The sequence below is a fragment of the Callospermophilus lateralis genome, chromosome 9 (genome assembly GCF_048772815.1).
Source record: "Callospermophilus lateralis isolate mCalLat2 chromosome 9, mCalLat2.hap1, whole genome shotgun sequence".
In the NCBI taxonomy this organism is placed as follows: Eukaryota; Metazoa; Chordata; class Mammalia; order Rodentia; family Sciuridae; genus Callospermophilus; species Callospermophilus lateralis.
In genome coordinates, this window is record NC_135313.1 from 8,694,919 (window position 1) to 8,718,909 (window position 23,991).

General features: G+C 46.0%; 2 protein-coding genes across 7 annotated transcripts in view; both read right to left on the bottom strand.

Annotated features, from left to right (window-relative positions):
• The window catches only part of Sp100 (SP100 nuclear antigen), a 93,397-nt gene extending 81,956 nt beyond the window's left edge, over nt 1-11,441 (bottom strand). For all 6 annotated transcript variants that reach the window (XM_077110232.1, XM_077110233.1, XM_077110231.1 and 3 more), the window contains exon 1: nt 11,317-11,441. In XM_077110232.1, the coding sequence (XP_076966347.1) occupies nt 11,317-11,348 (32 nt within the window). In that variant the 5' untranslated portion in view covers nt 11,349-11,441. The remainder of the gene's footprint in view (nt 1-11,316) is intronic.
• An 8,884-nt stretch (nt 11,442-20,325) lies between these two features.
• Sp140 (SP140 nuclear body protein) overlaps nt 20,326-23,991 on the bottom strand; it is a 65,169-nt gene continuing 61,503 nt past the window's right edge. The window contains exons 21-25 of the mRNA XM_076865893.2: nt 23,152-23,267; nt 22,326-22,431; nt 21,959-22,036; nt 21,595-21,738; nt 20,326-20,686 (exon numbers count right to left, since the gene is read on the bottom strand). Of these exons, the coding sequence (XP_076722008.2) occupies nt 20,588-20,686; nt 21,595-21,738; nt 21,959-22,036; nt 22,326-22,431; nt 23,152-23,267 (543 nt within the window). The 3' untranslated portion in view covers nt 20,326-20,587. The remainder of the gene's footprint in view (nt 20,687-21,594; nt 21,739-21,958; nt 22,037-22,325; nt 22,432-23,151; nt 23,268-23,991) is intronic.

A 23,991-nucleotide genomic window follows, 5' to 3' on the forward strand; every position in this document is an offset into this window, starting at 1 on the left:
AAGAGGGATCAAGGGTGCTACCCTAGCCTGAGACCTAAGGCTTTGGAAACTCCCTGGAGAATCACTGGCAGAGTCCACTTTGGAAGAGTGAAGAAGTCAGAGAGTCCGATATCCTCAGACAATTGAAGCAACAATCAAGAACCTGTTCAAGAAGAATCGAGCTTACATCTGCTGCTGCTTCCTTGTCCTTCCAACTTTTATTCCATCCAAGCCATCATCCTATTGGGCAGTGCTGCCTATGCTTAGGGAGGGTCTCCATTTCAGTTGGCTATCCCACATGCCAATCATTCCTAAACTCATCCTCATTGACACACCCAGAAGCCTCTTAATCATTGGCATGTCTTAATACAATCAAGTTGACAATTCAAAATAACCACCACAGTGCATATATGATTACATGACCTGTTAACTCTACATCGTGTACAATAAGATGAATGAGAAGTTAGACTCCACTTATGTGTGATATGTCAAAAAGCATTCTGTTGTCATGTATAACTAATTAGAACAAATAAAAATATATATTTTATATATATTAAAAGAAAAAAAAGAGAAATGAAGACCAGAAACCACTCAGGGAGGAGGGTCTAATGGCTGGCTCCATTCCACAGGCTCAAGTGAGGCTGAACATCATGGCGGAAGAGTGTGGCAGAGGGAAGTAGCTCACTTGATGATCAAGAAGCAGAGATAGAGGGAGCCTCCACTTGCCAGATACAAATTTATACCCCAAAGGCACACCCCTGCTGCCCACCTCCTCCAGTCATACCCAACCTGCCTTTAGTTACTACTCAGTAAATCTCATCAGGGGACTAAGCCACTGATTTGATTAAGACTCTCATGATCCAATCATTCCTCCTCTTAACCTTCTTGCATTGACTCAAACATGAGCTTTTGGGGGACACCTCACATCCAAACCATAACAGGAGGAAATGGTAACTGTATGGCAGAGATGTCTGGCAAATACCACCTCACCGTCAAGATTCTTTTTTTTTTTTTAACCGAGTACTGAGGATCAAACCCAGGGCCTTGCATATGTTAGGTGAATATAAATTTGTTATTTGTTACGGTTTGAATCTGAAATGTCCCCCAAAATCTCATGTTGAAAGCATGGTCCCCAATGCAGCCAGGTTCAGAGGATTTTAAGCAATAACATGATGGTGAGGGCTCCGACCTCATCAGTGGGTTAATCCATTTAATTGATAGCTGAACCGATTACTAGGAGGTAGGTCTTAGTTGGAGGAAGTAGATCACTGGGGATGTGGCTTTCAGGGCATATTCCCAGCCCCTTCACCTCGCTCTCTCTTGCTCTCTGCTTCCTGGCTTAGCAGTTTCCTCCACCACATCTTCTGCCAGGATATTCCATCTCATCTCAGGCCCAAAGGAATGGAACTGGTTGACCATGAACTTAATCCTCTGAAACCATGAGTCATATATAAATCTTTTTTCCTCTAAGTTGTTCTTGTTAAGTATTTTGGTTACAATGACAAAAAGTTGACTAACACAATTTTAAGACCCATAGACCATATTCCTGAGATTGAGGGCCCAAATTATAAACATATCAATTCTTTTCAAGTAAACTCATAGGTCAACGCAATCCCCACAAGGTCTTGACAAGCTGAATCAGAAAGGCAAAGACCTGAAACACTTTGGAAGAAGAGAAGATTTACTCTACCAAGCATTGGAAGTTATGGGGAAGCTGGCATCGCTGTGACCAGGTGGGGCTGGCACAGGAGGGGCCATGACAGGCCAAAGAAAGGGAGGAGAGGACACATAAGCACACCTGCTAGTCAGCATTCACATCACTGTGACCAAAATATTTGACAATAACAACGTAACAACATAGAGGAGGAAAAGTTTATTTGGGGATCACAGTTTCGGAGGTCTCAGTCTGTGGATTGCTGACTCCATTGCTCTGGGCCCCAGGCAAGGCAGTACATCAGCAGAAGGGACCAGCAGAGGAAAGCTTCTCAAATCATGGTGGGGACAGGAAGGAGAGGGGTGGGGGGAAGGGGCCACAGGAAGAACAATCCTTCCAGAGCTTGCCCCCAGTGACCTACCTCCTCTAGCTGTATTGCCACCCAGTCATCAACACTAGGATGGACTGTTGAGGTCAAAGTTCTCACAATCTGATTATTTTACCTCTCAATATCCCTGCAGTAACAGAGGCTTTTAGGGGACACTTCATATACACACCGTAACAGTCCACCACAGCCCCCCAAAGCGCATATCCATATCACAATGCGAAGTGCATGTAGTCCATCTCTAAGAGTACCAGAGTCTCAGCAGTCCCAGTGTTTCCCAGAAGTCCAAGGTCTCACCTGAGACTCAAGGCAAATTCTCAGTTGTGAACCCCTGTAAAAGTCAAAAGCCAGTTGCATGAAGTAAACATCACCATTCCAAAAGGGAGGAATAGAGGCATAGGAAGAAGAAATGAGGCCAAAGCAAGACCAAAGCCCAGATGGAGAAACAGGTCCCCTGACTCCACCCGTAATTCCTTGAACAGCACCTAGGACACTTGGCTTTGAGATGCTATTTCCAAAAGGCTTGGATTACAGGCCCAGTGGTGCATGCCTGGAATCCCAGTGGCTCTGGAGGCTAAGGCAGGAGGAGTGTAAGTACAAAGTTAGCCTCAGCAACTTAGTGAGGCCCTAGCAACTTGGAGAGACCTTGTCTCTAAATAAAATATAAAAAGGGCTGGGGATGTGGCTCAGTGGTTAAGCGCCCTGGGTTGGAGCCCCAGTACCAAAAAAAAAAAGGCTTGGGCAGCCCTGCCCTTTTGGCCTTGCCAGGTGAAGCTCATATAGCCTTTCTTTTAGCCTGGCTCTCTGACCCTGCTGCACTCTGTCCTCTCAGGCCTTCCTTTGAAATCTCAGTGGACACCTTCATGACCCCTTCACTGTAGCAGTCTGCATTCCTGTAGAACCACACCATGAGGACAACACCAAGGTCTGCTGCCAGCTCACATAAAACCTGGACCCCCAGAATCACAACTGCAGTGACCTCTGAGTCCCTGTGCAGTTCAGCATGGTGAGACAACTTCCTAGGGCCCCCTGCATGAGTAGAATGCCCATGATCTCAAAGGAATGTCCAGTTCCAGCCCCTTGACCCTGAAATGGAGGTGGTCTTACCAATTCCTGAAAATATCCTCAAGGCATGTTTTCCTTTGTCTCTGCAAAGTATTTAGAATTTCTTTGGGGGGTTTTAATCTCTTTAATAAGCACACTTTCCTTAACCCAGCTTTGCTTTTTTTTTTTTTTTTTTTGGCCAAAATGTGAGGTTTTTTTTAAAAAAAATATCATTTATCTCTGCTTTCAGCTTCCAATTCTTACAGTAAACCTGGCCAAAAACTGCCAGCAATATTCATGCCACTGACGGTGCTGCCTTGAAATTTCCCCTGCCAGATTATTTAGTCCAACATCTTTAAATGTGGCTTTCCCAAAGTTGCAGGACATGGGCAAAGTGTAGGTAAGTTCTTTGCCAGAATACGTCATGAGTGGCCTCTAGTCCAATTCCCAGTGGAGTCCTCATTTTTCTCTGAAACCTCACAAACCCAGGCTGCATTCCTGTTGGCATTCTGGTCTTTTGAGCTCCAGAAGAATTTCCTATGAAGCTCCACCTATCACAATCTATAGCTTTCCCATCTGCAACTATAAACTTTTAAAATCCCTTCCACAAACCAGCAGCAATGTTTCTGAGTCACATGGTCAAGTTGCTCACAACAACGACCCTACTTCTCAGTACCAACTTCTGTTTTGGTTAGCTTTTGCATCGCTGGGATCAAAATACCTGGCAAGGGAGGTTTTCAAGAGCAGTCCCTCTTTGAGAATAGTGGAGGGATAAGGGAATGAAAGGGGTTAGGTGGGTTCCAGGTGGATAAGGGAACAAAGCACCAGGCAGCCCACCGTATTTAAGAACAACCAATCAAGTGCTGATAGACAGCAGTAATAACCATCTGTCAATCAGTGGGGTCTCCGGATCAATCCTGGAAGGACATGGATCTCAGCAAGATTCCCCATCCAACCCCAGGAGGACAAGGAACTCTAAAAACCTCCCTTTCCTGTCCCAAGCACTTCCTGACCTAAGCCCAATAACATTCCAATGAGCCTATGCATGATTCCCCCGGACCCGCTCTGTTAGACTGGAGGGTCTCCCCCAGGAGCGTATCTCAATAAAGCCTTGTTCAGCTGCTTTTAATCTGCCTCCTTTTGATCACCAGTGCCTGACCTTATAAAAGGAACCTGCATTTGGGGGAGGCCCAAGGCATATCTGGGTATGGAGCATTTAGAGATCAAGGACATTGCTGGTAAACCTGAAAGATGCACTGCATGATATCTGTGTGTGGAGAAAGAAGCCACCATCTCTCCAGGCAGCATGCAGGAGACTAAGGAAGGAACCATTTTGCAGCTGCTGTGTGTGGGGCCAGCAACTGAGGGGGCCGATTCCTGGCAAAACCAAGTTTGACCCAAAATACAGGCCCAGTAAACACACACTGCATGACACGGAGTGTGCTTAAGTGCCCAGGAGAAAATCAAATGTGGAGACAGGTTTACACAGGGCACAACTGGGCATGGAATCCCACCTGGCTCTCCTTCCCCCTCTAATCCAACTGCTTGCAAGACCAGCTGGGAGAGACCCATGTGGCTGGAAGGGCGGGTCAGGAGAAATTGTTTGGAGAATGAATCCGAGAACAGGAAATGTGGGGTCTACAGGTAACTTAGGGGGACTAAGAATTGGGTTCCCCACCAAGTGAGTAGATCTCAGGGGATCCCTGGGAACATCTTTCAGTGTGAACCAGCAATCACTGGGCCCTGGAGGGGCACTGATTTAAAATCTCCAGCCCAACTGGCATTCAGCCAAGAGCCTGGAGCCCACCTGAGCCTAAGCCCTGCCTCCAGGAATTCTGCCTATGGGATCACCTCTCCCACTCCAGCACCCAGAGGGCGGAGCAGCACCCTCCAGAAGACCCCACCTCACACTGCTGAGAAAAGAAGGTGGGAATCATCTGGACTCCAAAGGAAAGAATTCTTGAACTCTCCATCAAGATTCTTTTCTTTTCTTTTAGTTCTTTTTTCACTAAGAACTGTTTAATTGTGGTACATGGACATTTATGCAGTCTCCTGTTTTTTCTTCTTCTCATCTGTAGCATTTTCGAAGACAGTTATTTTGCATGGATTAGTTTTTGTGAACTAGATGGTTTATTAGTGAATTTTAGTTTTGTTTTGTATTCTTTTATTTTTAATTTTTTAAAAAATTTGCTTTATATGTATAGATTTAATCCTGTTTCCCTTGATTCTCTCTTTTCTTCTGCTAACAGCCTATCTCTATTGTTCTTTCACTCTTCCTTTAATCTTTCATGTCTTCTTCTCCCCTCCTTCCTCATGATCACCACATCCTGTATCACTTCTGTTCTCTCTCTGTCCACCATCTGTAAACCCTTTGGCAAACTCATTGTTTTTATTATAGGCAATAACTGATCGTATCATTTCTGTTTACTGTGATAACTAACATTGTAGACATCATAGTTGGAACTATTTGGTTTAATGCTTTATATTGTTTGCACTGGTTGTTGTATTACTTGTTTCCCCCTAAACAGTGAGGTACTCGAAAACTTCAGGGACACTATAAAGTCCCCAGAGTATAAACTCTACTGCCTCAGATCTGTACTGTTAGATGGGTAGATACACAAACAACATGAAAAAGCTAGGGAACAAATATCCCCAAGCAAACCAAGTTTCTCCAATAACAGAATCCAACCACACCACAGTGGAAGAAATACCAGAGAAGGAGTTCAGAATGTACATGATTAAACTGATCTGAGAAGTAAAGGATGGTGTAAGAAAGCAAACACAGGTAGCAGAAGATCACTTCAATAAAGAGAGAGTCTGAAAAAAAAAAGAAATTCTTGAAATAAAGGAAAAAATAAGCCAAGTTAAAAATTCAATAGAAAGCATCACCAGCAGACTAGACCACTTGGAAGACAGAACCTCAGGCAATAAAGGCAAAATATATAATCTAGAAAACAGAGTTGGCCATGGAGAGAAGATATAAAGAAACCATGAACAGAACTTCCAAGAATTATGGGATGACAAGAAAAGACCAATAAGATTTATCAGAACAGATGAAGGTACAGAGGTATGAACCAAAGGAGTGCACAATCTTTTCAATGAAATAATGTCAGAAAGTTCCCCAAATCTAAAGAATGAAATGGAAAATTAAACACAAGAGATTAACAGGAACCCAAATGTGCAAAATTACTACAGATGCATATCAAGCACACTATAATGAAAATGCCCAGCATTCAGAATAAGGGTAGAATTTTAAAGGCTGTGAGAGAAAAACATCAGATTACATTAGGGGGGGAACCAATATGGATCTCAGTTGATTTCTCAACCCAACACCCTCAAAGCCAGAAGGCCCTGGAATAACATCTACCAAGCTCTGAGTTAGATGGTACATGGTCATTTATACAGTCTCCTATTTTTTCTTCTTCTCAAAGAAAATGGATGCCAACCAAGAATCCTACATCCAGAAAAATTAAGCTTCAAATTTGAAGATGAAATAAAAACCTTTCATGATAAAGAAAAATTAAAAGAATTTTCAACCAGAAAGCCTGCACTTCAGAATGTTCTCAATAAAATATTCCATGAAGATGAAATGAAAAAAAAAAAAAGTGAAAACCAATGACAGAAGAAACTACATTAAAGGAACAGTTAATCAAAGGAGAAACTAAGTCAAATTAAAAACTAGAAATAAAGGCCAGGTGTAGTGGCACACACCTGTAATCCCAGTGGCTCAGGAGGCTGAAGCAGGAGGATCATAAATGCAAAGTCAACCTCAGCAAAATCAAGGTGCTAAGCAACTCAGTGTGACTCTGTCTCTAAATAAAATACAAAATAGGGCTGGGAATATGGCTCAGTGGTCGAGTGCCTCTGAGTTCAATCCCTGGTACCCCCCATACACACTGAAAAAATAGAAATAAGACAAAATGACAGAGAACACAAATCATATCTCAACAACAACCTTAAACATTAATGGCCTAAACTCATCAATAAAAAGACAAAGGCTGGCAGATGGATTAAAAAACAAGACCCAACAATATGTTGTCTCCATGCGGCTCACCTCATAGGCAAAGACATCCACAGACTGGAGGTGAAAGGATAGGAAAAAACATAGCACTCATATGGATTGTGCAAACAAGCAGGGGTTTCTATCCTCATATCAGATAAAATGGACTTCAAGCCAAAGTTAATTAGAAGGGACAAAGAAAGACATTTCTTACTGCTTAAGGGAATTATACATCAATAAGACATAACAATGATAAATGTTTATGCCCCAAACAATGGAGTATCTACAATACGTCAAACAAAGCCTTCTTAAATTCAAGAATCAAATAGACCACAACACAATAATACTGGGTGACTTTAACACATCTCTCTCACTACTGGATGGAGCTTCCAAACAAATGCGAAACAAAGAAACTATAGAAATAAATAATACAATCAATAATTTAGACTTAACAGACATATACAGAATATTTCATCCATCAGTGACTGCATACACTTTCTTCTCAGAAGCACACAAATCCTTCTTTGAATAGACCATGTTATGTAAGATATCACATATGTTGGTATACAATTGTAATATTACCTTAATACATTTTTAGCATCTGTAGGGTTATTTTGACAGCACTCTTTCCATTGATATTAATTTTTGTGTTCTTGCTTTTTTCTTCATCAGACGTGATTTTTATCAAATTTTAGCTGTATTTTTTCTTCTCTATTTCATATATTTCTGCTCCTACTCTTATTTTTTCCCTCCTACTACTTAATTTGAAAATAATTTGCTATTCTAGCTTCTTTCTGACACAAGTGTTTTAAATGTTCATCTGAGTACTGGTTCATCCCAGAGATCCTGGTATCTTAAGCTTTTATTATCACTTCAAAGCACTTTTTATTTACTTTACTTGTACTTTCTTCCTTGACCTCAGAGATATTTATGAGTGCACTATTTAATTTTGAAATAGTTGATGTGGGGATGGGGTTCTATATATCTTAAGGTGATTGATTTCCAATGTAATCATGCAGGAAACACAGTCTTCATGATTTCAGATTTTTAAAAAGCAATGGAAATGTTTTTTACATTGATTATATTGGTTACATACATGTCAAAACTGATCAAATTGCATACTTCAAATATATGCCTTTCATTGTTCTTCAATTTTACCTCAATAAAACTACGGGGGGAAAAAAGATTGGACTTGTAGCTCAGTGGTAGAGCATTTGCCTAGCATGCGTGAGGCCCCGGGTTCAGTCCCCCGTACTGCAAAAAATAAGCACAATCCCATTATAACATCTAAGTAAAAGCAATTAATTCCTTAATATCTTCAAATATCTGGTTATCCAAGCAAGGCCCATACTGTGCAAATGGTTGATGTGTTCTTTAATTTTTTAGGTGTGGAAGTGGGGAAGTACTGGGATGGAACTCACTGCATTACATCTCTAGCTCCCCTTAAAAATTAAAAAATTAAAAAACCTGACAAGAACAACTTAGAAGAGGAAAGGTTTACATGGACAGAGTCGCAGTGCACGGACAGCCGACTTCACTGCGCAGGTTCCAGGTAAGGCAGCGCATCATGGGGAAGGGCCTAGTGGAGGAAAGCTGCTCACGGTGGCGCAGGAAGTGGGAAGGGAAAAGGGACCACAGGAAGACCAGCCCATCCAGGATGCACCCCTAGGGACCCACCTCCCTCAGCCACACCCCACCTGCTTATGGTTTTCACACATCAGTCCGTTTGAACCAGGGTGGATGGATTGGGTTAAAGTTCTCACAATCTAATCATTTCATCTCTGAATATTCCTGCATTAACAGACAGTTTCGGGGGGACACCTCATATCCAAACCATAACCACCCTCCTGCCTACATGGCGATCACTCAATGGTGTCCTCATAAAAACAGGTGAGCATCAAAACAGAAACTTCAAACTGAAGCTCAGATGGGAAACAATTCAGCCTCAGATAAGACAGGAAATGTGAAAAAAAAAAATATTCAATCCAATTACATCTGAGCAAGCACGACATTTGGGTGAGCAACTTGGGGCAAATATCAGCGAGATGGCCTACCAAACCACAGCCAGCACCCGAAAAATGAACGAGCGCAGGATGCAAGATTCAGGCAGAAGCAGTCTGGAACAAAGACTCAGAGGACCAGGAGAACATCCCCCCAAGGGCTTGACACCCCACGAGGGGTGATGGATTTAAAGGACCCAGCTAAAAGTGCGGCTTGTAGTGCTATGGGAAAAAATTAAGATCCTCTCCAAACACACACACACACACACACACACACACACACACACACACAGTTTGTTTGGTTTTTTTAAAATCAGAAATTACAAGAAATAAACCTACTGAAAATTGAGTAATTGTCATGGAAGAAAAGCTGAAGGTGACTACTAGAGACATGAAGTAAAAGAATCAGAGAGAGGAAAGTATCCAGCAGCCTTTGGGCTGAGAAGGCTGAAGTTACTCCAGTGGAATATAATTTTGCATAAAATTGAAAAGGAAAAAATTGTCAAAAATGTTTGAAAAGGAACTTTCTCTTTTTATTTTCTTTTGCCCCTAAAAGTAGACTCGCATATGCAGCCAAAAAAGAACACAGGAACCATCATGAAACCCTGAGAGTGCTCATGGAATCAATCCATCAGTAACTTCCCACAGCACTTTATTTATGTCTTATGAAATCAATGCCATCATAGGTTTGCACCTTAAAATGTAAGTTTTAGTAAGACGAAAGCCACCACGCACAGAGTTAGGACAAGGAAGCTACATTTATACTTTTCCAGGATATCCAGCGAAATCTCCCATATCATGAAACAAAGGACAGACACCCAAATAAAACTGGAAAGAAAACGAACCTGCGAGAGGAGAGGGAATCTAACAGCCGACATACGGGAGAAACTGAGCCACCTCCTACCTAATCAGGAAAATACAGATGAAAACAAGGCGCACCTCCTCATCCGTCACTTTGACAAAGTCTGGCTGGGTGTGGGGGTGGCTCACCTCATCTGCTGTTGGTAGGAGAATACATCCATACTCAGCCTCTTACAAAGGCAATTTAGCTGAGCCTATAAACGAGTACACATTGATTCCCTTTGCCTCAGTGATTCCACTTTCTTGGGTTTTGATACAATTATGTAGAATTCCAACATAAAGTATATAATCATTATCACAGCCTCTTAGGAAAGTGAACAATTGAAATAACCTAAACGTCCATCAGAAGGGGATGGTTTAAATATTATGGTACCTATATCAATCTCGTGGAATAGCATGAAGCTGCTTTAAAAAATAAAGTTCATGTACATGTATTAAGGTGAAAAGATCTCTAAGATTTCCACTTTTAAAACAAGTGGCAATATAAAATGCTGAAAAAATGTACAGTATCATCTCATTTATTATAAAATGCATTTATGATAACAAGTTATACAGACAAATGCACAGAAAAGAGAAGACGAGACCGGACTTCTCACAGACCTGGGACTGGAAGCTGAAAGTGAGTGAGAAGGGAATTTTTTCCCATTGTATACTTCTATGCTGTCTGAAATTTTATGAGCAAGGTTGTATAGTGTATTCCTTTTGTAGACATAAAAAAAATTAAGTCTTGTTATTTTTGAGCCCACTACAGAGGAAAAGACAGAATTTCTATTGTTTTTCTTGTCAGAGGTAGGACCTACCCAGGAACAGAAAACTAAAGTGAAAATAAAACTCGGCCTGCACTAGCTTTTCTCCTCATGGGCCCTTTCTCTCTTTTTTTTCCTTTGATCAGGATAAACAGAGAAAGAGCTCAGACCCCGTCAGCGTCAGCGCAGGGACAGCCCCGGATCTGACAAAGCTGGTCCCCTGCAGGTGCTGGACCACAGCACCCCAGGCTTGCCAGATGTTTACCCTGGAGCTTGTGTTACCCCTCCTACCCTCTTTGAAGTGACCTGTGAAAGGTGGAGGGAGGTGGGGGAGGACTGGGAGCTTTCAGAGGTCATGGGAAATGGCCAATCCCTGCTGGGAGGGACAGAGTCCCCGCCACTGAGAAGCAACTGCAAAACAAGAAGCTCGTGAGTGAGTTCCTGTGCTTCGTGGTGAGCTGCACTCACATCGACAGCCGTCCTGCTCCTTTAAAAAAATCCCTCTTCCTCCTTCCTAGCTCTTACTTCATCTAGTGCAGACCTTGCTCCCGTGGAGCAGGACGGAGCCACAGTACCGCCTTAGACCCCGGCTGAACTCAAGCAGCACACGGCCAGAGACAGAAGTCCAAGGGAGGAGAGAGACTCACCTGGTGCTCGGGTGGCCAGCCCCGTCTGCCATCCTCCTGCCCTGGACCTGCCTGGGTCTGGGAGGGTGACCCCTTGTCCCTCAGTCTCCCCCGCCTGTGTCCAGTGTGGCTGCCCGACCCTGAGCAGGAAGTGGGCCCTTGGATTGACTCACCAAACAGCGCTCCGCCCCGTTGGGGAAAAGAGAAGTGAAAGTATTTGTTCGACCTCTGATGGGCCACTGCCAAGCTCGTCCTCCCTCCTCCCTCAGCCCACGGGCTCCCAGCTCTCCTGAAGTGTAGCAGGAGGATGAAGGCCTGCAGGCAGGGAAGGGGGCCCCAGGGACAAGCAGGGCCACTCCCAGGTGTCCCCTCTGTCTGTCTCTAGATGATGGTCCTTATCAGTTGTGTCCAGTCGTGACGAAGCATGCCTGTGCCTATGGCTGTGCCTGTGCCTGTGGCTGTTCCTTACAACCAGCGACTTAGTGAGTCCCAGCATGTCTACGGCAGATGCTTCTTCCAGGAGGGAAAGCTGGAAACTTCTCTCGGGCCAATGGGGGAGACTGGACTAAACGCAGGAAGGTCCTGCCATTCAGACCAGAGCTGGAGAGAGCCGACCACTCAGCCTTACAAAGGAGGCAGAATACCCTTAGCATTCCTAGACATCAGTCAGAGGCAGGGGAGGTCTCTCCAGCCCCTGGGGCCACATGCTGAGCCAGGTTAGGGCTAAGACTGACATTTTAGGTGCAAGGGTATAAGGTGCCTTGACCGTGAGCTGCTCTACATCAGCAAGGGCTGAGGAAGAGACGCTGTGTCTCAAAGAAGTCACTGGACCTCTCAGTGGAGGAGGATGGAGGACGGAGCCCAGGGGGTCTAGAAGTGAAAGAGCAGGGGGACCCAATGGGGGGATCTCTGCCTCCCAGTTATGCCTGTTTGGCTGGGGCACAGTCAGGGATGCAGCCGGCAGCCAGGGTGTGCAGACTCCAGGGCCAGGATGGGATGGGCAAAGGGCAGAGGACTAGGACTGGAAGTGGCCAGAGCTCGAAAGTGATAGTTTCACACCACGGTCCACCGAACCCGATTTCTTCTGGTGGTGAGCAAGGGTGCTTGACACTGTGGGGGGAGGACAGAGGTTCCTACCATTGATCCACTTACCTTTCTTTCCCCAGAAGAGTGAGCACCAAACTGATGGGGCGGATTCCAGGCACTGATGAGGACGTCTTTTCCAGTCGGCAGGGCCACTGTGCCTACAGGTACATACTCGTGCCGACAGGTACATATACCGCCACCCCGCATGCGCTTTCTCTCTGGGGCAGAGGGGCTGGTAAGCTGAGCCTCACTGGGCACAGCTGTCCTCTGTCCGGTCTCTATGGGGCAGGGTGGGCCACACAAGCCCTGGCACAGACTTCACCAGCCTGCCTGGCGAATCCCCCAGCCATCCCCGTGTAGTAGGCTGGCCAGAGCCAGTGCAGAGCTGGGCGCTGACGTGAACATGCCAGGCTTTCTCTGGGTCTGCTCAAGCTCCAGGAGCCTGGAAGCCAGGGAGCAGGAGAGGCAGCAATTGAGGAGGACCCCGGGCAGGGGAGAGACAGAGAGATGGCTTTGGGAGTATTCATCAAGAAGAGCTGAGACCTCCAAAACAGGGGATGGAGGGTGATTCCCCAGCTTGGACACGCCTTGGGGACAAGAGATCTATCTCTGAGACAAGGAGTCAGCATCCCAGCCTGGAGTTTGAGGGCAGGATGCAACCCCAGCAGCTATGGCCACTGGACACAAGTTTGAAGAGTCTGGCCTCCCTCCTGTGGGTGGGCACATGGAGAGTGAGAGCGGGGGCCTCCCGAGTCTCCTTCTGGGAGGCAGCTCATGGATCAGCACGACCCACCTGCCCCCTCCCTTCTCCTGGGGCAGATTCTTCCACTAGGGCTTGGTGGGGGGGAGTGTCCCCTTGTTGAGCCTCTCCATAGCCATTCACCTGCAGAGACTGGGGCTCTATTAACACCCCCAAGCTGGGTGCGCAAGGACAGGGTCCAGCATGGGGCTAGGGCCGTGTGGTTGACGGGAGCAGCTTGAGACCAGGTAGATAAGGCCAATTCTGAGATTCGGTTTGGGGAATCACTTTATTACCACATACCTAAGCAACGTCCCCAATTCCACTTTCATCAGGAATGAAGGAGGTTTGTTGACCTCCTTTTTGCCCATCTCTCAATTGGGTTAGAACTCGGGTGGGGGAAAAGGATGGCATGTGCCCCTAAATATGTTTAGCCCATGGTCTGTGTCTCTCCCCACAGTTCTCTCCTACCTGAGCCCCACATGGGTGAAGAGGCTGAGGATCAGAACCCCTTGCAACTAGGTCACCATGATGCAATTATCCCCCTGGCTTAGTGGTACTCGGTGGCAATATTTGGGATTTTAAAGACTGTGGTGAGGGGGCTGGGGCTGTGGCTCAGCGGTAGAGCGCTGGCTTCACACATGCAAGGCCCCTGGGTTCAATCCTCAGCACCACATAAAAATAAATAAATAAAGGTATTATGTCCAACTACAACTAAAAAATAAATATTACCAATAATAAAAATAAATAAAGACTGTGGTGAGCCTGAGCCTCCCTCCTTCCCCACCCTGCCCTTTGCTTGACAGAACTTCAGCGATGGGCTAAGGGGTGTAGAGCTTTGGTCACTCCAACCCGCAAAGTTTGCAAGATGCAAGAGGGATGATCAGAGGTGGAAAGGATTATTTCTATGGAAGAGGAGAATGTATGGGGAAGGGATGGATAGGAAGAGAGACAGAGACCATCGCAGAAGAGGAACGGGTGGAGGGTGAGGGGTTCTGAGGAGTGAAGACGGGAAGGGGAGCACTGGAGGATGTGGGAGGTCCGTCTGGCCACCTTCTGAAGGTCGGGTCCAGCACGAGAAGCACCTCCACAGAAGCCCTCAGTCCTTGTGCGGCAGAAGGGAGGAGACTGGCCCAAAGCCACATCTGCAGTCCCCGCAGTCTGCATCATCACCCACGGCCCTTCAGTTTATCCTCTGTTGTAGCCACAAGTGAACAAGGACAGCTGTATCCTGTTCCCTGGTTACTGGTTGCAGATTCAGGATCCCCAGAGTCCAGTGACACTACTCTTGCTTCTTTCCTATGGTCCCCAGGCAGCCAGGGTGGGCACAGACTGAGCATGTGCAGCAGAGTCCCTCTCCCATCAGCCCACAGCCCACCTTGCTCCTGGACTTGGCTCCAGCCAAGTCTACACTTCCCTCTAGTGGCCTACCTCAGTATTACAGTCTCCTTACACCTGAGTTCTTTTGTCCTTTGCTGGAAACAGAAATCAAAAATCTTTCTCTTTTCAAAAACAACCCAAATGCCTTGATATTTGTAGTAGAAGCTCGGTGATTTCATTCTGAATAAAGGTGAACCAAGTAAGAGATTGAGTTCGGGAAGTTTTAATATTTGACAGTTCATGAGCATATCTGGGCTTGTGGTCTAGCAGAGACCTCTTGATTCAAATCCCGACGGAGGTGCTGCCATCTGGGCCATCCATCCTTGCGGGAGCCCTCTGTCTTCCCAGAAAGCTGCCTCCCACCTGGGAGCACCAGGGTGGCCCTTCCTTCACCTCCCTGAAGGCTGAAGCCCTCAAACCTGCCCACCTCCCTCCCCTGAGGCCCCCGCAGCATAATCCTGGGGTCCTTTCCACACACGTAGATCTTGTGATTTAAAATGTGTTTAAAACATTCAATAAGCTGCAAAAACAGATGGCGTAGAATACGCTTTTAAAGGAAGGCCTGAGAGGTTCAAGGAGTGGGTTATGCTGAGAAGTTCAGGAAATGCCCTTGCCCAGTCCTGCCTCATGCACCCCAGTCTCCTTGGGGGTGGCCCTCACCTTCCTCTACCATTCAGTGTCCTCTGACTCCTGAAGGACTGGAATCAAAACGTCTTAGCTTCACCCAGCTCTTGCTAACTTAGGGTCCTACCTCTCTGAAAAACAGCAACCTGCTTCAGGGTTCATAGTTTTGGATATCCTGGGGATTCCCAGGGGCAGCTTGCTGAGGTCGTGGGCACCAGTTAGCACTCACTGCCAGCACTCGGAGATCTGGATCAGGATGGCTCCATGCTGTTAGCACCCGACAAGATGGAACTAGGGCTGCTCTCAGAGAGGGGGAGAAACACTTCATCCTAGTTAGGGTCCAACTGGTGCCTCTTGGGGAGCCTCGGGGTCTATCGAGCTGGGTGCCCCAGAAGCAGAGGAAACAGCACGGCTGCAGGAACTGGAGGAGGAGGCGGTTGGGTTGCACAACCACTTGAATAAAAGTGAAGCCTTTTACAAAACGGCCATTGCTAATACTTCTGCAAATCCCTCCAAGTCCATTACTAAGAGTGGTGAGCCAGAATAACCTCTGGACTTTATCGGATCCTGGGAGAGCCAGGTGAGGCGTGTGTGGTGAGAGATGGCCTCCACCAAGCACACGGAAGGAGCCCACTGGTAGCTGCCTTCCACTTGTTCCAGCTCATAAGTGGGTGCTTTTTTTCAAGTGGGGGGTCCTTGGTAGGGACCTCAGTGTTGAACAGAATAAAAGATGTGGTGGAGAAGGAAAGGGTAGCTTCAAGAAGACTTAATGGTTAGGGCACAGGAAATGAGCTGTCCTAAGGAGACTCGATCATGGAAGAGGATCAATTCAACTGTCCCTGCATAGAGGACTTGGCATCCTAAGAATATTTATCCTAAGTGTATTTCTAATAAGCGCTGATGTCTACCTGCTGTCCAGCATCTAGAGGAGATGTATGGGGAAGAGACGGAGGTGGCCATACCCACAGAAGCACTTGCTAGAAAATGTGGTGGGCGGGAGCTGGCCAAGTTGGAATACCTGGGCTCTCCCAGGGAACCGGTGTTCAGGGTCACAAAAATTCCACAGAGCATAGATTTGCACAGAGCATAAATTGGCCTTTATATCCGACCAACCACCACAGTTCTGGTTTAGGGAAACTCCAAAATAAAGTATAACGAGCTCTCCCGAAGGCCACAAAGGTCTCTAAACTACTGTACTGTTCCCCTGCCTGGTGCACGTGCTTCTCACAGGTACAACACTGCACTTGTGAAGCAGGTGGGCACCCAAAAGGGCCCCAGCACAGCCAACCACTGGGTCTAGACAGGTCATGAAGTGGACAACAGGAGGGTGGCCCAAGGGTTCTAACAGGTCATTGGTGCCCTGCTGTGCTGAGCATCCTTGTCTCACATTGCAACTAGGCTTATCAGGTAAAGGCAGGCTCCAAAGCCTACAGGTGGAAGAGCTCCTCGGGAGCAGGTGGCCTCTAGGGTCTGCTGGTACTGTGGCTTTGGGGGGAAATGCTTGGCACAGTTGTGTTGGTTCTCAAAACGACGACATTCAAGTTGCAAACTCACCCATCTCACTTGCTACACACTCATTTTCTTGAAGTACTAAGGAAAAAAACAGTAAGTTCTCTGTGATCACATGCCAGTTCTCAACCTCTAACCAGCTCAGAATGGCTGGTGAGCTCAGTTTAATTGTTGACTTGCTTCCTCCAGAGAGAATGGAGACCCGTCTGCACTCTCCCACACAAACCGCCTATGGCCTGTGGCTCCCTCTCCTATGGATAAATCTGGGAGGTGTTGAATGTGGGGTCACAGTAAATGAGTGGCCCACGTGTATCCAAGGACCCCAGGTTGAGCTATGATGACAATATGATATCCCTGAACTTTGCCTACAAGAACCAAGTATTGGGAGTTGGGTTCTTACCCACTAAGCTGCTTTGGCAGGAGGGGCCTGGATTTACCATTTATTGTTCAGACAATGTACAATGCAGGAATCCAAGGACTATTTCTTGTCTTTCCTGAATAAACACAAAGTAAAGACAACCAGTTGGAATCTACAGAACTCAGGCCACACGTCTACATGCTACCTACATGTGCCTCAGGCTCAGTCTCATTCTCACAGACCCAGAGAGGATAAATCTAGAACACACAGACCTTGTCTGAAGCAGTGTACACTCTTCCAGTCCCATGTACCATGAGGTTCAGGGCAAAATGTGAATGAAGAGATCAGGAGAGAAATTTCCAATTTTGATGCAACATAGAAACAGGTGGTTTCGTGTCAGATGAAACATTGTAGACCAGAGAATCTGAACATATCTGTTATTGAAAGGTCTGGCAGCTCTGATAGTTCATTGTTCTGTAGCCCCCAACCCCACCCCCTGCCCCGTGTCCCATCAGCATCTACACTGACTGGATGGGTAGCTAATTGCCATCTCTTGCTTGAACCAAAACAGGAACTCTATTTTAGCAGGTAATTCTGGTGGTTAGGCTCAAACTGCACTCTTGGTCTGTAGTGGAAAAAGCTCAGCCCCAGATCTGACAGATTTCAGTTTTCCCCAGGTATCAGCCACAGACTAGGGAAGGGTTTACACACACATTTTCTATGACCCTCTCTTTTTGGACATTTTCCCTTTACTCCCCAGAAAGCCTGGTTACGCTGGGCTCTTCCCCTGGCTCTTCCAAGCAGAAAGAAGAGCTTCCTACCAAAGTTTTAGGCCACCCAGCAAGAGTGTGGCTGTTCTGAGAGGAAGAGGAAGTGGATTCACTACAGGCGGCTTCCTTTGAGTTTCGACTTCCCCCCAAAGTTTCGATTTCTCCCCAAAGCCCACTTGCTTGTGCTCACCCTTCAGAACCCTCAGGCAGCTGGGTTTTGAGTAGTGTCCAGAGTTTCTAGCTAGTTTGGAACTTTGGGGGGGGAAATCCTAGCATGCTCCAAATCATTGAGTCCCTCAAACTAACCCACATGTCGTGTCTCTGAGTCGTGGTAAGGTCTACCTCTCACACCCACAGTACCTGTGATTTACCCAAGGCATTCAGAATACTCAATCTTTCTTGCTCATCAGATCCATGACCACACTGTGATCCGTACAGTGGGCCAATGTAATGTATTGCAGCAGCCAGAGGAGCTCTACTGTAACAGAAAGCAGGAGAATTTCTTTCGCCCGAGTACAAGTATACTGTTGTCTGACCCATGTAACTGTTGTGTCCTGATTACACATTCAGGAGCTGGGAAAATGACTGTCGGCTGGATTCAGTATACCCATTCTAAGATGGACGTTACCTGACATCCATACACTCTAACAAGGAGGCCAGGATGGCTCTGTGTCCCCAAATATTTGCATCAACTCCAACCCTGTGTTCAACAACTCTTGAAATATCTATGTGTTTTTCTTTCCCTGACATGTGGTTATTTGAACAAATGGCCATAGATCCCTTTGGGGAAGAACTGAGAACTTACCCTCTCAAGTTCCTTCCTTCTGAAAACTTACCCTCACTTTTATTGGAAATGAGCCTCATGAGAACTGGCTAGAGTGAGGTAGCCACCTATCGTCTTATGCTCCTCTATTTCAAATCACTTTTGATGATGTATATGAAGTAATATCCTCATTGGCTGAGGAACACAGTCACTTCCCGGATGAGTCTTTCCATTGTAGAGTAGGGTCACGCTAGCATGTCAATGTCCCTTGGCTTTTGTTCCCCAGAGCCTGCCACAGCAGTTTGAGCATCTCTACCTTCCACTTCATTTAATATGTACCACAGTTATTCTAAGCCTGAAATAGCCACCTGGGGCATACAGAATCACTACCATCATCCCCTGCCAGGTTGGTTAAAGTCTGTGGCACACAAGAGCTCTCCTTTATCAACAATTCCCCCTTATCTAGTTTTACATCTTACCTTTCTTGATCCAGGATCTACTACCAATCTTCTAGCTCCTGTGGGTAATGTTGGCCAACCTCCATCTCCTTTGAAATATAAACCCTCTTTCAACTTGCAGCCCCACCCATAGTTTGTCCAGTTGGGTCATGCAGAGAGGCCTCTGCATGCTTAAAGTCTTCATTTAAGCAAGATGGGGATGGGTGTAGTTCCCTCTTCCAACAAGGGGAAGGGGGATTCTTTTTCATGACCAGCGGTTCAGAGGGTATAGTAGTTCAAAATTCTCATGTGCATCTACCTTGATAGGCCCATTTTGAGTTTCAGGGTCTTGAATTTGGCATAGAGACCACCTGAGCTTGGAATTCAGTCCTTTATGGAGTGCTACCACTCTTAAAATCAGGACCTGCAACAGGCCTTCCTTCCTGTCTGCCTTCCAGATGCAAATATAAGGGCCTCTTGGCTTTAGGCTGGCGATTAATAGATCTAAACCTGATATTTATGCTTATCAATATATCAGCAATAGCCACCAAACCCAACAGTTCTTATAGTTACCTTTTCTCCCTTCCTAAATGCCAGACAAATTGCACCAGCTAGTATGCCTCTTTTCCTGTAGCTCATCTGGCTTTCTACAGTAGAAAGTCTGGCAACTGTCCTGTTATAACATCCCAGGGACTATCAATATCCACCTATCGCCATTCTGCTAGACAGTGATCCACCTCCAGGATCAGGTTCTTAAGAGTTTGTTTTCTAGGACCACTACTTAGGGTGGGTCCCTGCTGTGGTTTGGATCTGGAATGTCCCGAAAAGTGCATGCTTTGAAGGCTTGGCCCACAATGAAGCAATGTTCAGAGGGAATCACTTTGGGGAAGTGACTGCATCGCGAGGGCTCTGATCTCATCAGAGGGCGAGTCGGTCGGTAACTGAACGGACTGCTGAGAAGCGGGGGCAATTGTGGGCAGCAGAGTCCGGCTGGAGGAAGCAGGTCCCTGGGGGTATGGCTTAGAAGGCTATTCCTTGTTCCTGGCCCTGCTCTCTTTCCTCCTCTCTCTCTGCTTCTGAGTTGCTGCGAGCTGAGCAGCTTTCCTAGGCCATGTTCTTCCACCATGAAGTTTTGCCTCACCTAAGGCCTGGGGCAGTGGAGTCCGCCGGCCATAAACAGAAACCTCTGAAACTGCAAACCAAAATAAATCTCTCCTCCTCTAAGTTGTTTTTCTCAGGCATTTGTCACAATGATAAAGGAAAAAAAACTAACCCAGCCCCCTAGAAGCAGAGTCTGAGATGAAGTATCCTAAGGTATTGGTTTATTGTGACGCTCTCTCAGGAGAAGAGGAGCGAGGGAGGCAACATAACAAAGCGAGAAAGGTGAGGTCAGCTGGAGACTAGCTTCAGCCTGGTTCTGTGGGATCGGTAGCCACCGTATCCCTGGTTCTACCTTAAGGCAAGGGAACCAGCTCTCAGGCTGGGAGGTGCCACTCTGACTGAAGCTGGCTCTCTTTGGTACAGGGATGCTAGACTTAGTAAACGCTGTTCGCCGCAGCAGAGGGTGGGGGATTCTTGCCAGAAAAATAAATTGCACCTGAACACCAAGAGCAGTTACTGCACCAGTCAACTATTTTCATTTGTTTCCTGAATAGTGAACAGTCCCTTCAAATTCTTCTCGAATTCAGTCTCCAGTCTAATTCCCATTTGGCCACACTCACGGTACTGGAAAAAAATAATAAAGACAAAAACGAAAATCTCATTATCCGTGTTGTTAGACATCTGGCCATTGAGAATGATCAGGACACTTGTTAAACATTCTGAGGCACACTAACCAGTTCAAACTTGAAAACTCATATAGCTAGGAGCAACTTCTGTGTTCTCCTACATAATTAGAAAGAAATGTGAAATCATTGCCATGTTGGGGGACCATTACTTATTTGACTTTGGTTGTTTATTAGAGTTCAGTAAGAGTTAGAAAACTGATCTATGTTAATAGAAGCCATGTGTAAGGGGAGATCAATGATCTCTTCCTTCCTCATCACTTCTATTCCTCTGTTGGGGAGTCCCTGTTAACTGTATGGTCCTTGAACATATAAAGGAGCCTTGATTTGGGATTTCTGAGGAGTTTTAAGGAAGCTTGGGGGAAGATAAGAAGCACAAACTGACTTGAATATAAATTCTCTTTCTGGGCTGGGGTTGTGGCTCAGTGATAGAGTGCACACCTAGCACGTTCAGGACCATGGGTTCGATCCTCAGCACCACATACAAATAAGAAATAAATTAAAATAAAGATATTCTGTTCAACTACAACTAAAAAATAAATATAAGAAATAAATAAATTCTCTTTCTGCATGTATGGGAAAGGGAGGACTTGACTGTTCTCTCTGTGCTCCTGTTGGAGGAATGGCAAATGAGCGCTTGAGAGCACGGGGCTTTCTTTGGTTACAGGGACATCTTCTGATTCACTGTTACCTAAGTCTTAAACTAAAAGAATCACTCATTTCCAGGGCCTTGCTTGTGCAGGCTTGTGAGAGGAAGACAAGGGAAACTAAACTTCCCAGGTGCCAGAAAATGAGGGGTGGAAGCAGCCTATGGGAGAAAACAGAAAGGGAAGCAGAGCGCGTCCTTACCTTGTACGAGGCCCTGTGGTTCTCAAAGATGAGGCGGATGTCCCGCACAAAACCCTTCACTTGGGAGTAACCCTGTTTATTCAGCCTTTTCTTGATTTTGTCTAACCACATAGGTTCCTTCAGACTTTGACAAGTCTCCCTCACCTGCTGACAAATACACCAAGTTACTTGAGTCTTAAACTGGAAGAATTTGTGAGAGCTACGAGCACAGTTTAGTGTTTGACCTGCTATGGATTCTCATAAAAGCCAACAGAAAGACAACAGGGCTGCTGTCTCACGCCCCAGGGACTGAGATCACAGATCCCATTTCAGAGTCACCTCGTATCCTGGTGGCCTGTGATTGAGGCTCTCTGCTGTTACTTACACGATAATAACGTGGATTCTTGGCAAAAATGGAGCTCTCAGAACAGCAATAGACCTTCAAGAGGAGGAACTCACATTTCTACAAGAGAAGTGGGCCGTCAATGAAAAGCAGCTTGAAAAGAAGAAACCCATATGCTCGCCCCACAGAAAGCATGACTCATGCCCCCCAGCTTCAGGAAGTTTCTCCAAACATGTGTAATGGCTAAGTTATTCTTTTCTGTAAACATGTTCTGGTGTGATGTCAGCATAACAGAAGTGTGGATCGGAAGAGAAAGCTCCCTCTGAGTTCCACGTCTCTGACCCCAGGCCTGTTGGTGTTTCTCACAAGAGAAGGGAAATGAGAAGGCTTGGGGATTCCACGGACTCACCAGCTGTTCCTCGGGCTGCATCTGCCTCTCTAGGATCTCAGATTCCTGATGACTCTCTTGACTGTCTAAGGAGCCCATCCTGCAGAAAATGCAACTCCACGGGATCCTGAGAGATTGTGCATAAAGTGAGCAGAGAACACGGCCCCTGGAAATAGCTACTGTTCCTATAGCTGCATGTCCTCCTTTAAGGAATAGCTGATACGCTAGTTAGAAAGGACACTCCCAGAGTGTGCAAGATCCCCACATGGGATCTTGAGCTGTCCACTCTGTTTCCATCTGTGGCAGAAACAGGATGTCAGTCCTTGGAAAGTAGTGTCATGTTGACTAATAGGATCTCCTTTCCCCCACTGGGAATACAAGGATCCCTGCCAACGAGGCTCAAGTATAAGAAACGGGGCTTTAACTCCTGGTGATCTTGGGTCTATCAGCCCATTAAAGCGTAAGGAAAAGTGGGAACCAGTTGTGTTTATTTCTTTCCTGACTAAGCACAGAAGAAGAAGAAAAAAAAAAAAAAAAACTGTCATATCCCATTTCCAATCCATGGACATAAGTCCCTGCTGCAAAACTTTGAAGAAAGGACAATTATAGTATGTAGGCTAAGGACCCCAGTCACCAGTCTCTGCATTCCCAAAGAGGTATCGCTGATCGCACAGAGAATATTGATATTGCAGCATCTTTCAATAGCCCTCTGAATCATGCTGCTAGATCCTGGTCGCTAGGATCTCTGCTCATTTCCCATTGAGACCCAAGAGGAACACTGCAGGGCAAGTGTGCATGGCAGGGGGAAGGACTCCTAGCAGGCAACAGAAAAGGAATCACATCTCACTCCTCAATATTTGCTGGTGGAATGTGACAGTCCCTATGGAAGGCTCTGGAGCAAGTGTCACAGCAGAACAGCAGTCCCCTACGCCGACACACCTCACACACTTCCGAGTTTCCCAGCTAGAAGAGAAAACAACAACCATGTCACTGGGATGGGCAAGACCCCGCAAAGCCACTGCTATGAGAACCCGGAACACACAGCCTCTGGGCAAACCTGCACGGACCCATTTGCTTCTCCCTGGGATAGTAAGGAACAGCTTGGAGTGGGGAGTTCAGACAAGACATCTTCTGTTAAAGTTCAGGAAGAAGAGACCACATGCCATACCAGAAAACATTTCCTCTCAAAACCAGAGATATAACACAGAAAGACCAACAGCCAAACAACGTGGTGATTTTGAGGGAATCTGAATAATTTTATTACTAGCCTGCAGACAAAAGTTCCTAAAATAAATGTTGAATCCATTTGCTTATACAGCAATGATGAAATTGACTCATCAAAGTGTGATTTACTAAAAGTTTATGTATGAGGGAATAAACTTTTGAAATATCACTGCATCCCATAGCCTTGGCTGTAAGCTCCCCATGAGCTGAAGGAAAGGCCTGGGGAGGCTTGGGGCTCTGGGTTCTGACTATGGAAAGTAATCAAAGATGTAAAGGTGCTGACTAATAATCCTTTTGAGGTTTGCTTTGAGCTTTGGGATGAAAACACTTGTTAGGTGAATTGGGATCTTGGTCATTTTTTTTTTATCTTAAAAATGGTCATATATGAGAAAATACTGGGCCCCAAAGGCTCCTGCTTAATGTTATGGGGGATTCTTATGCAGATCTGCATTTGGAGACTGAA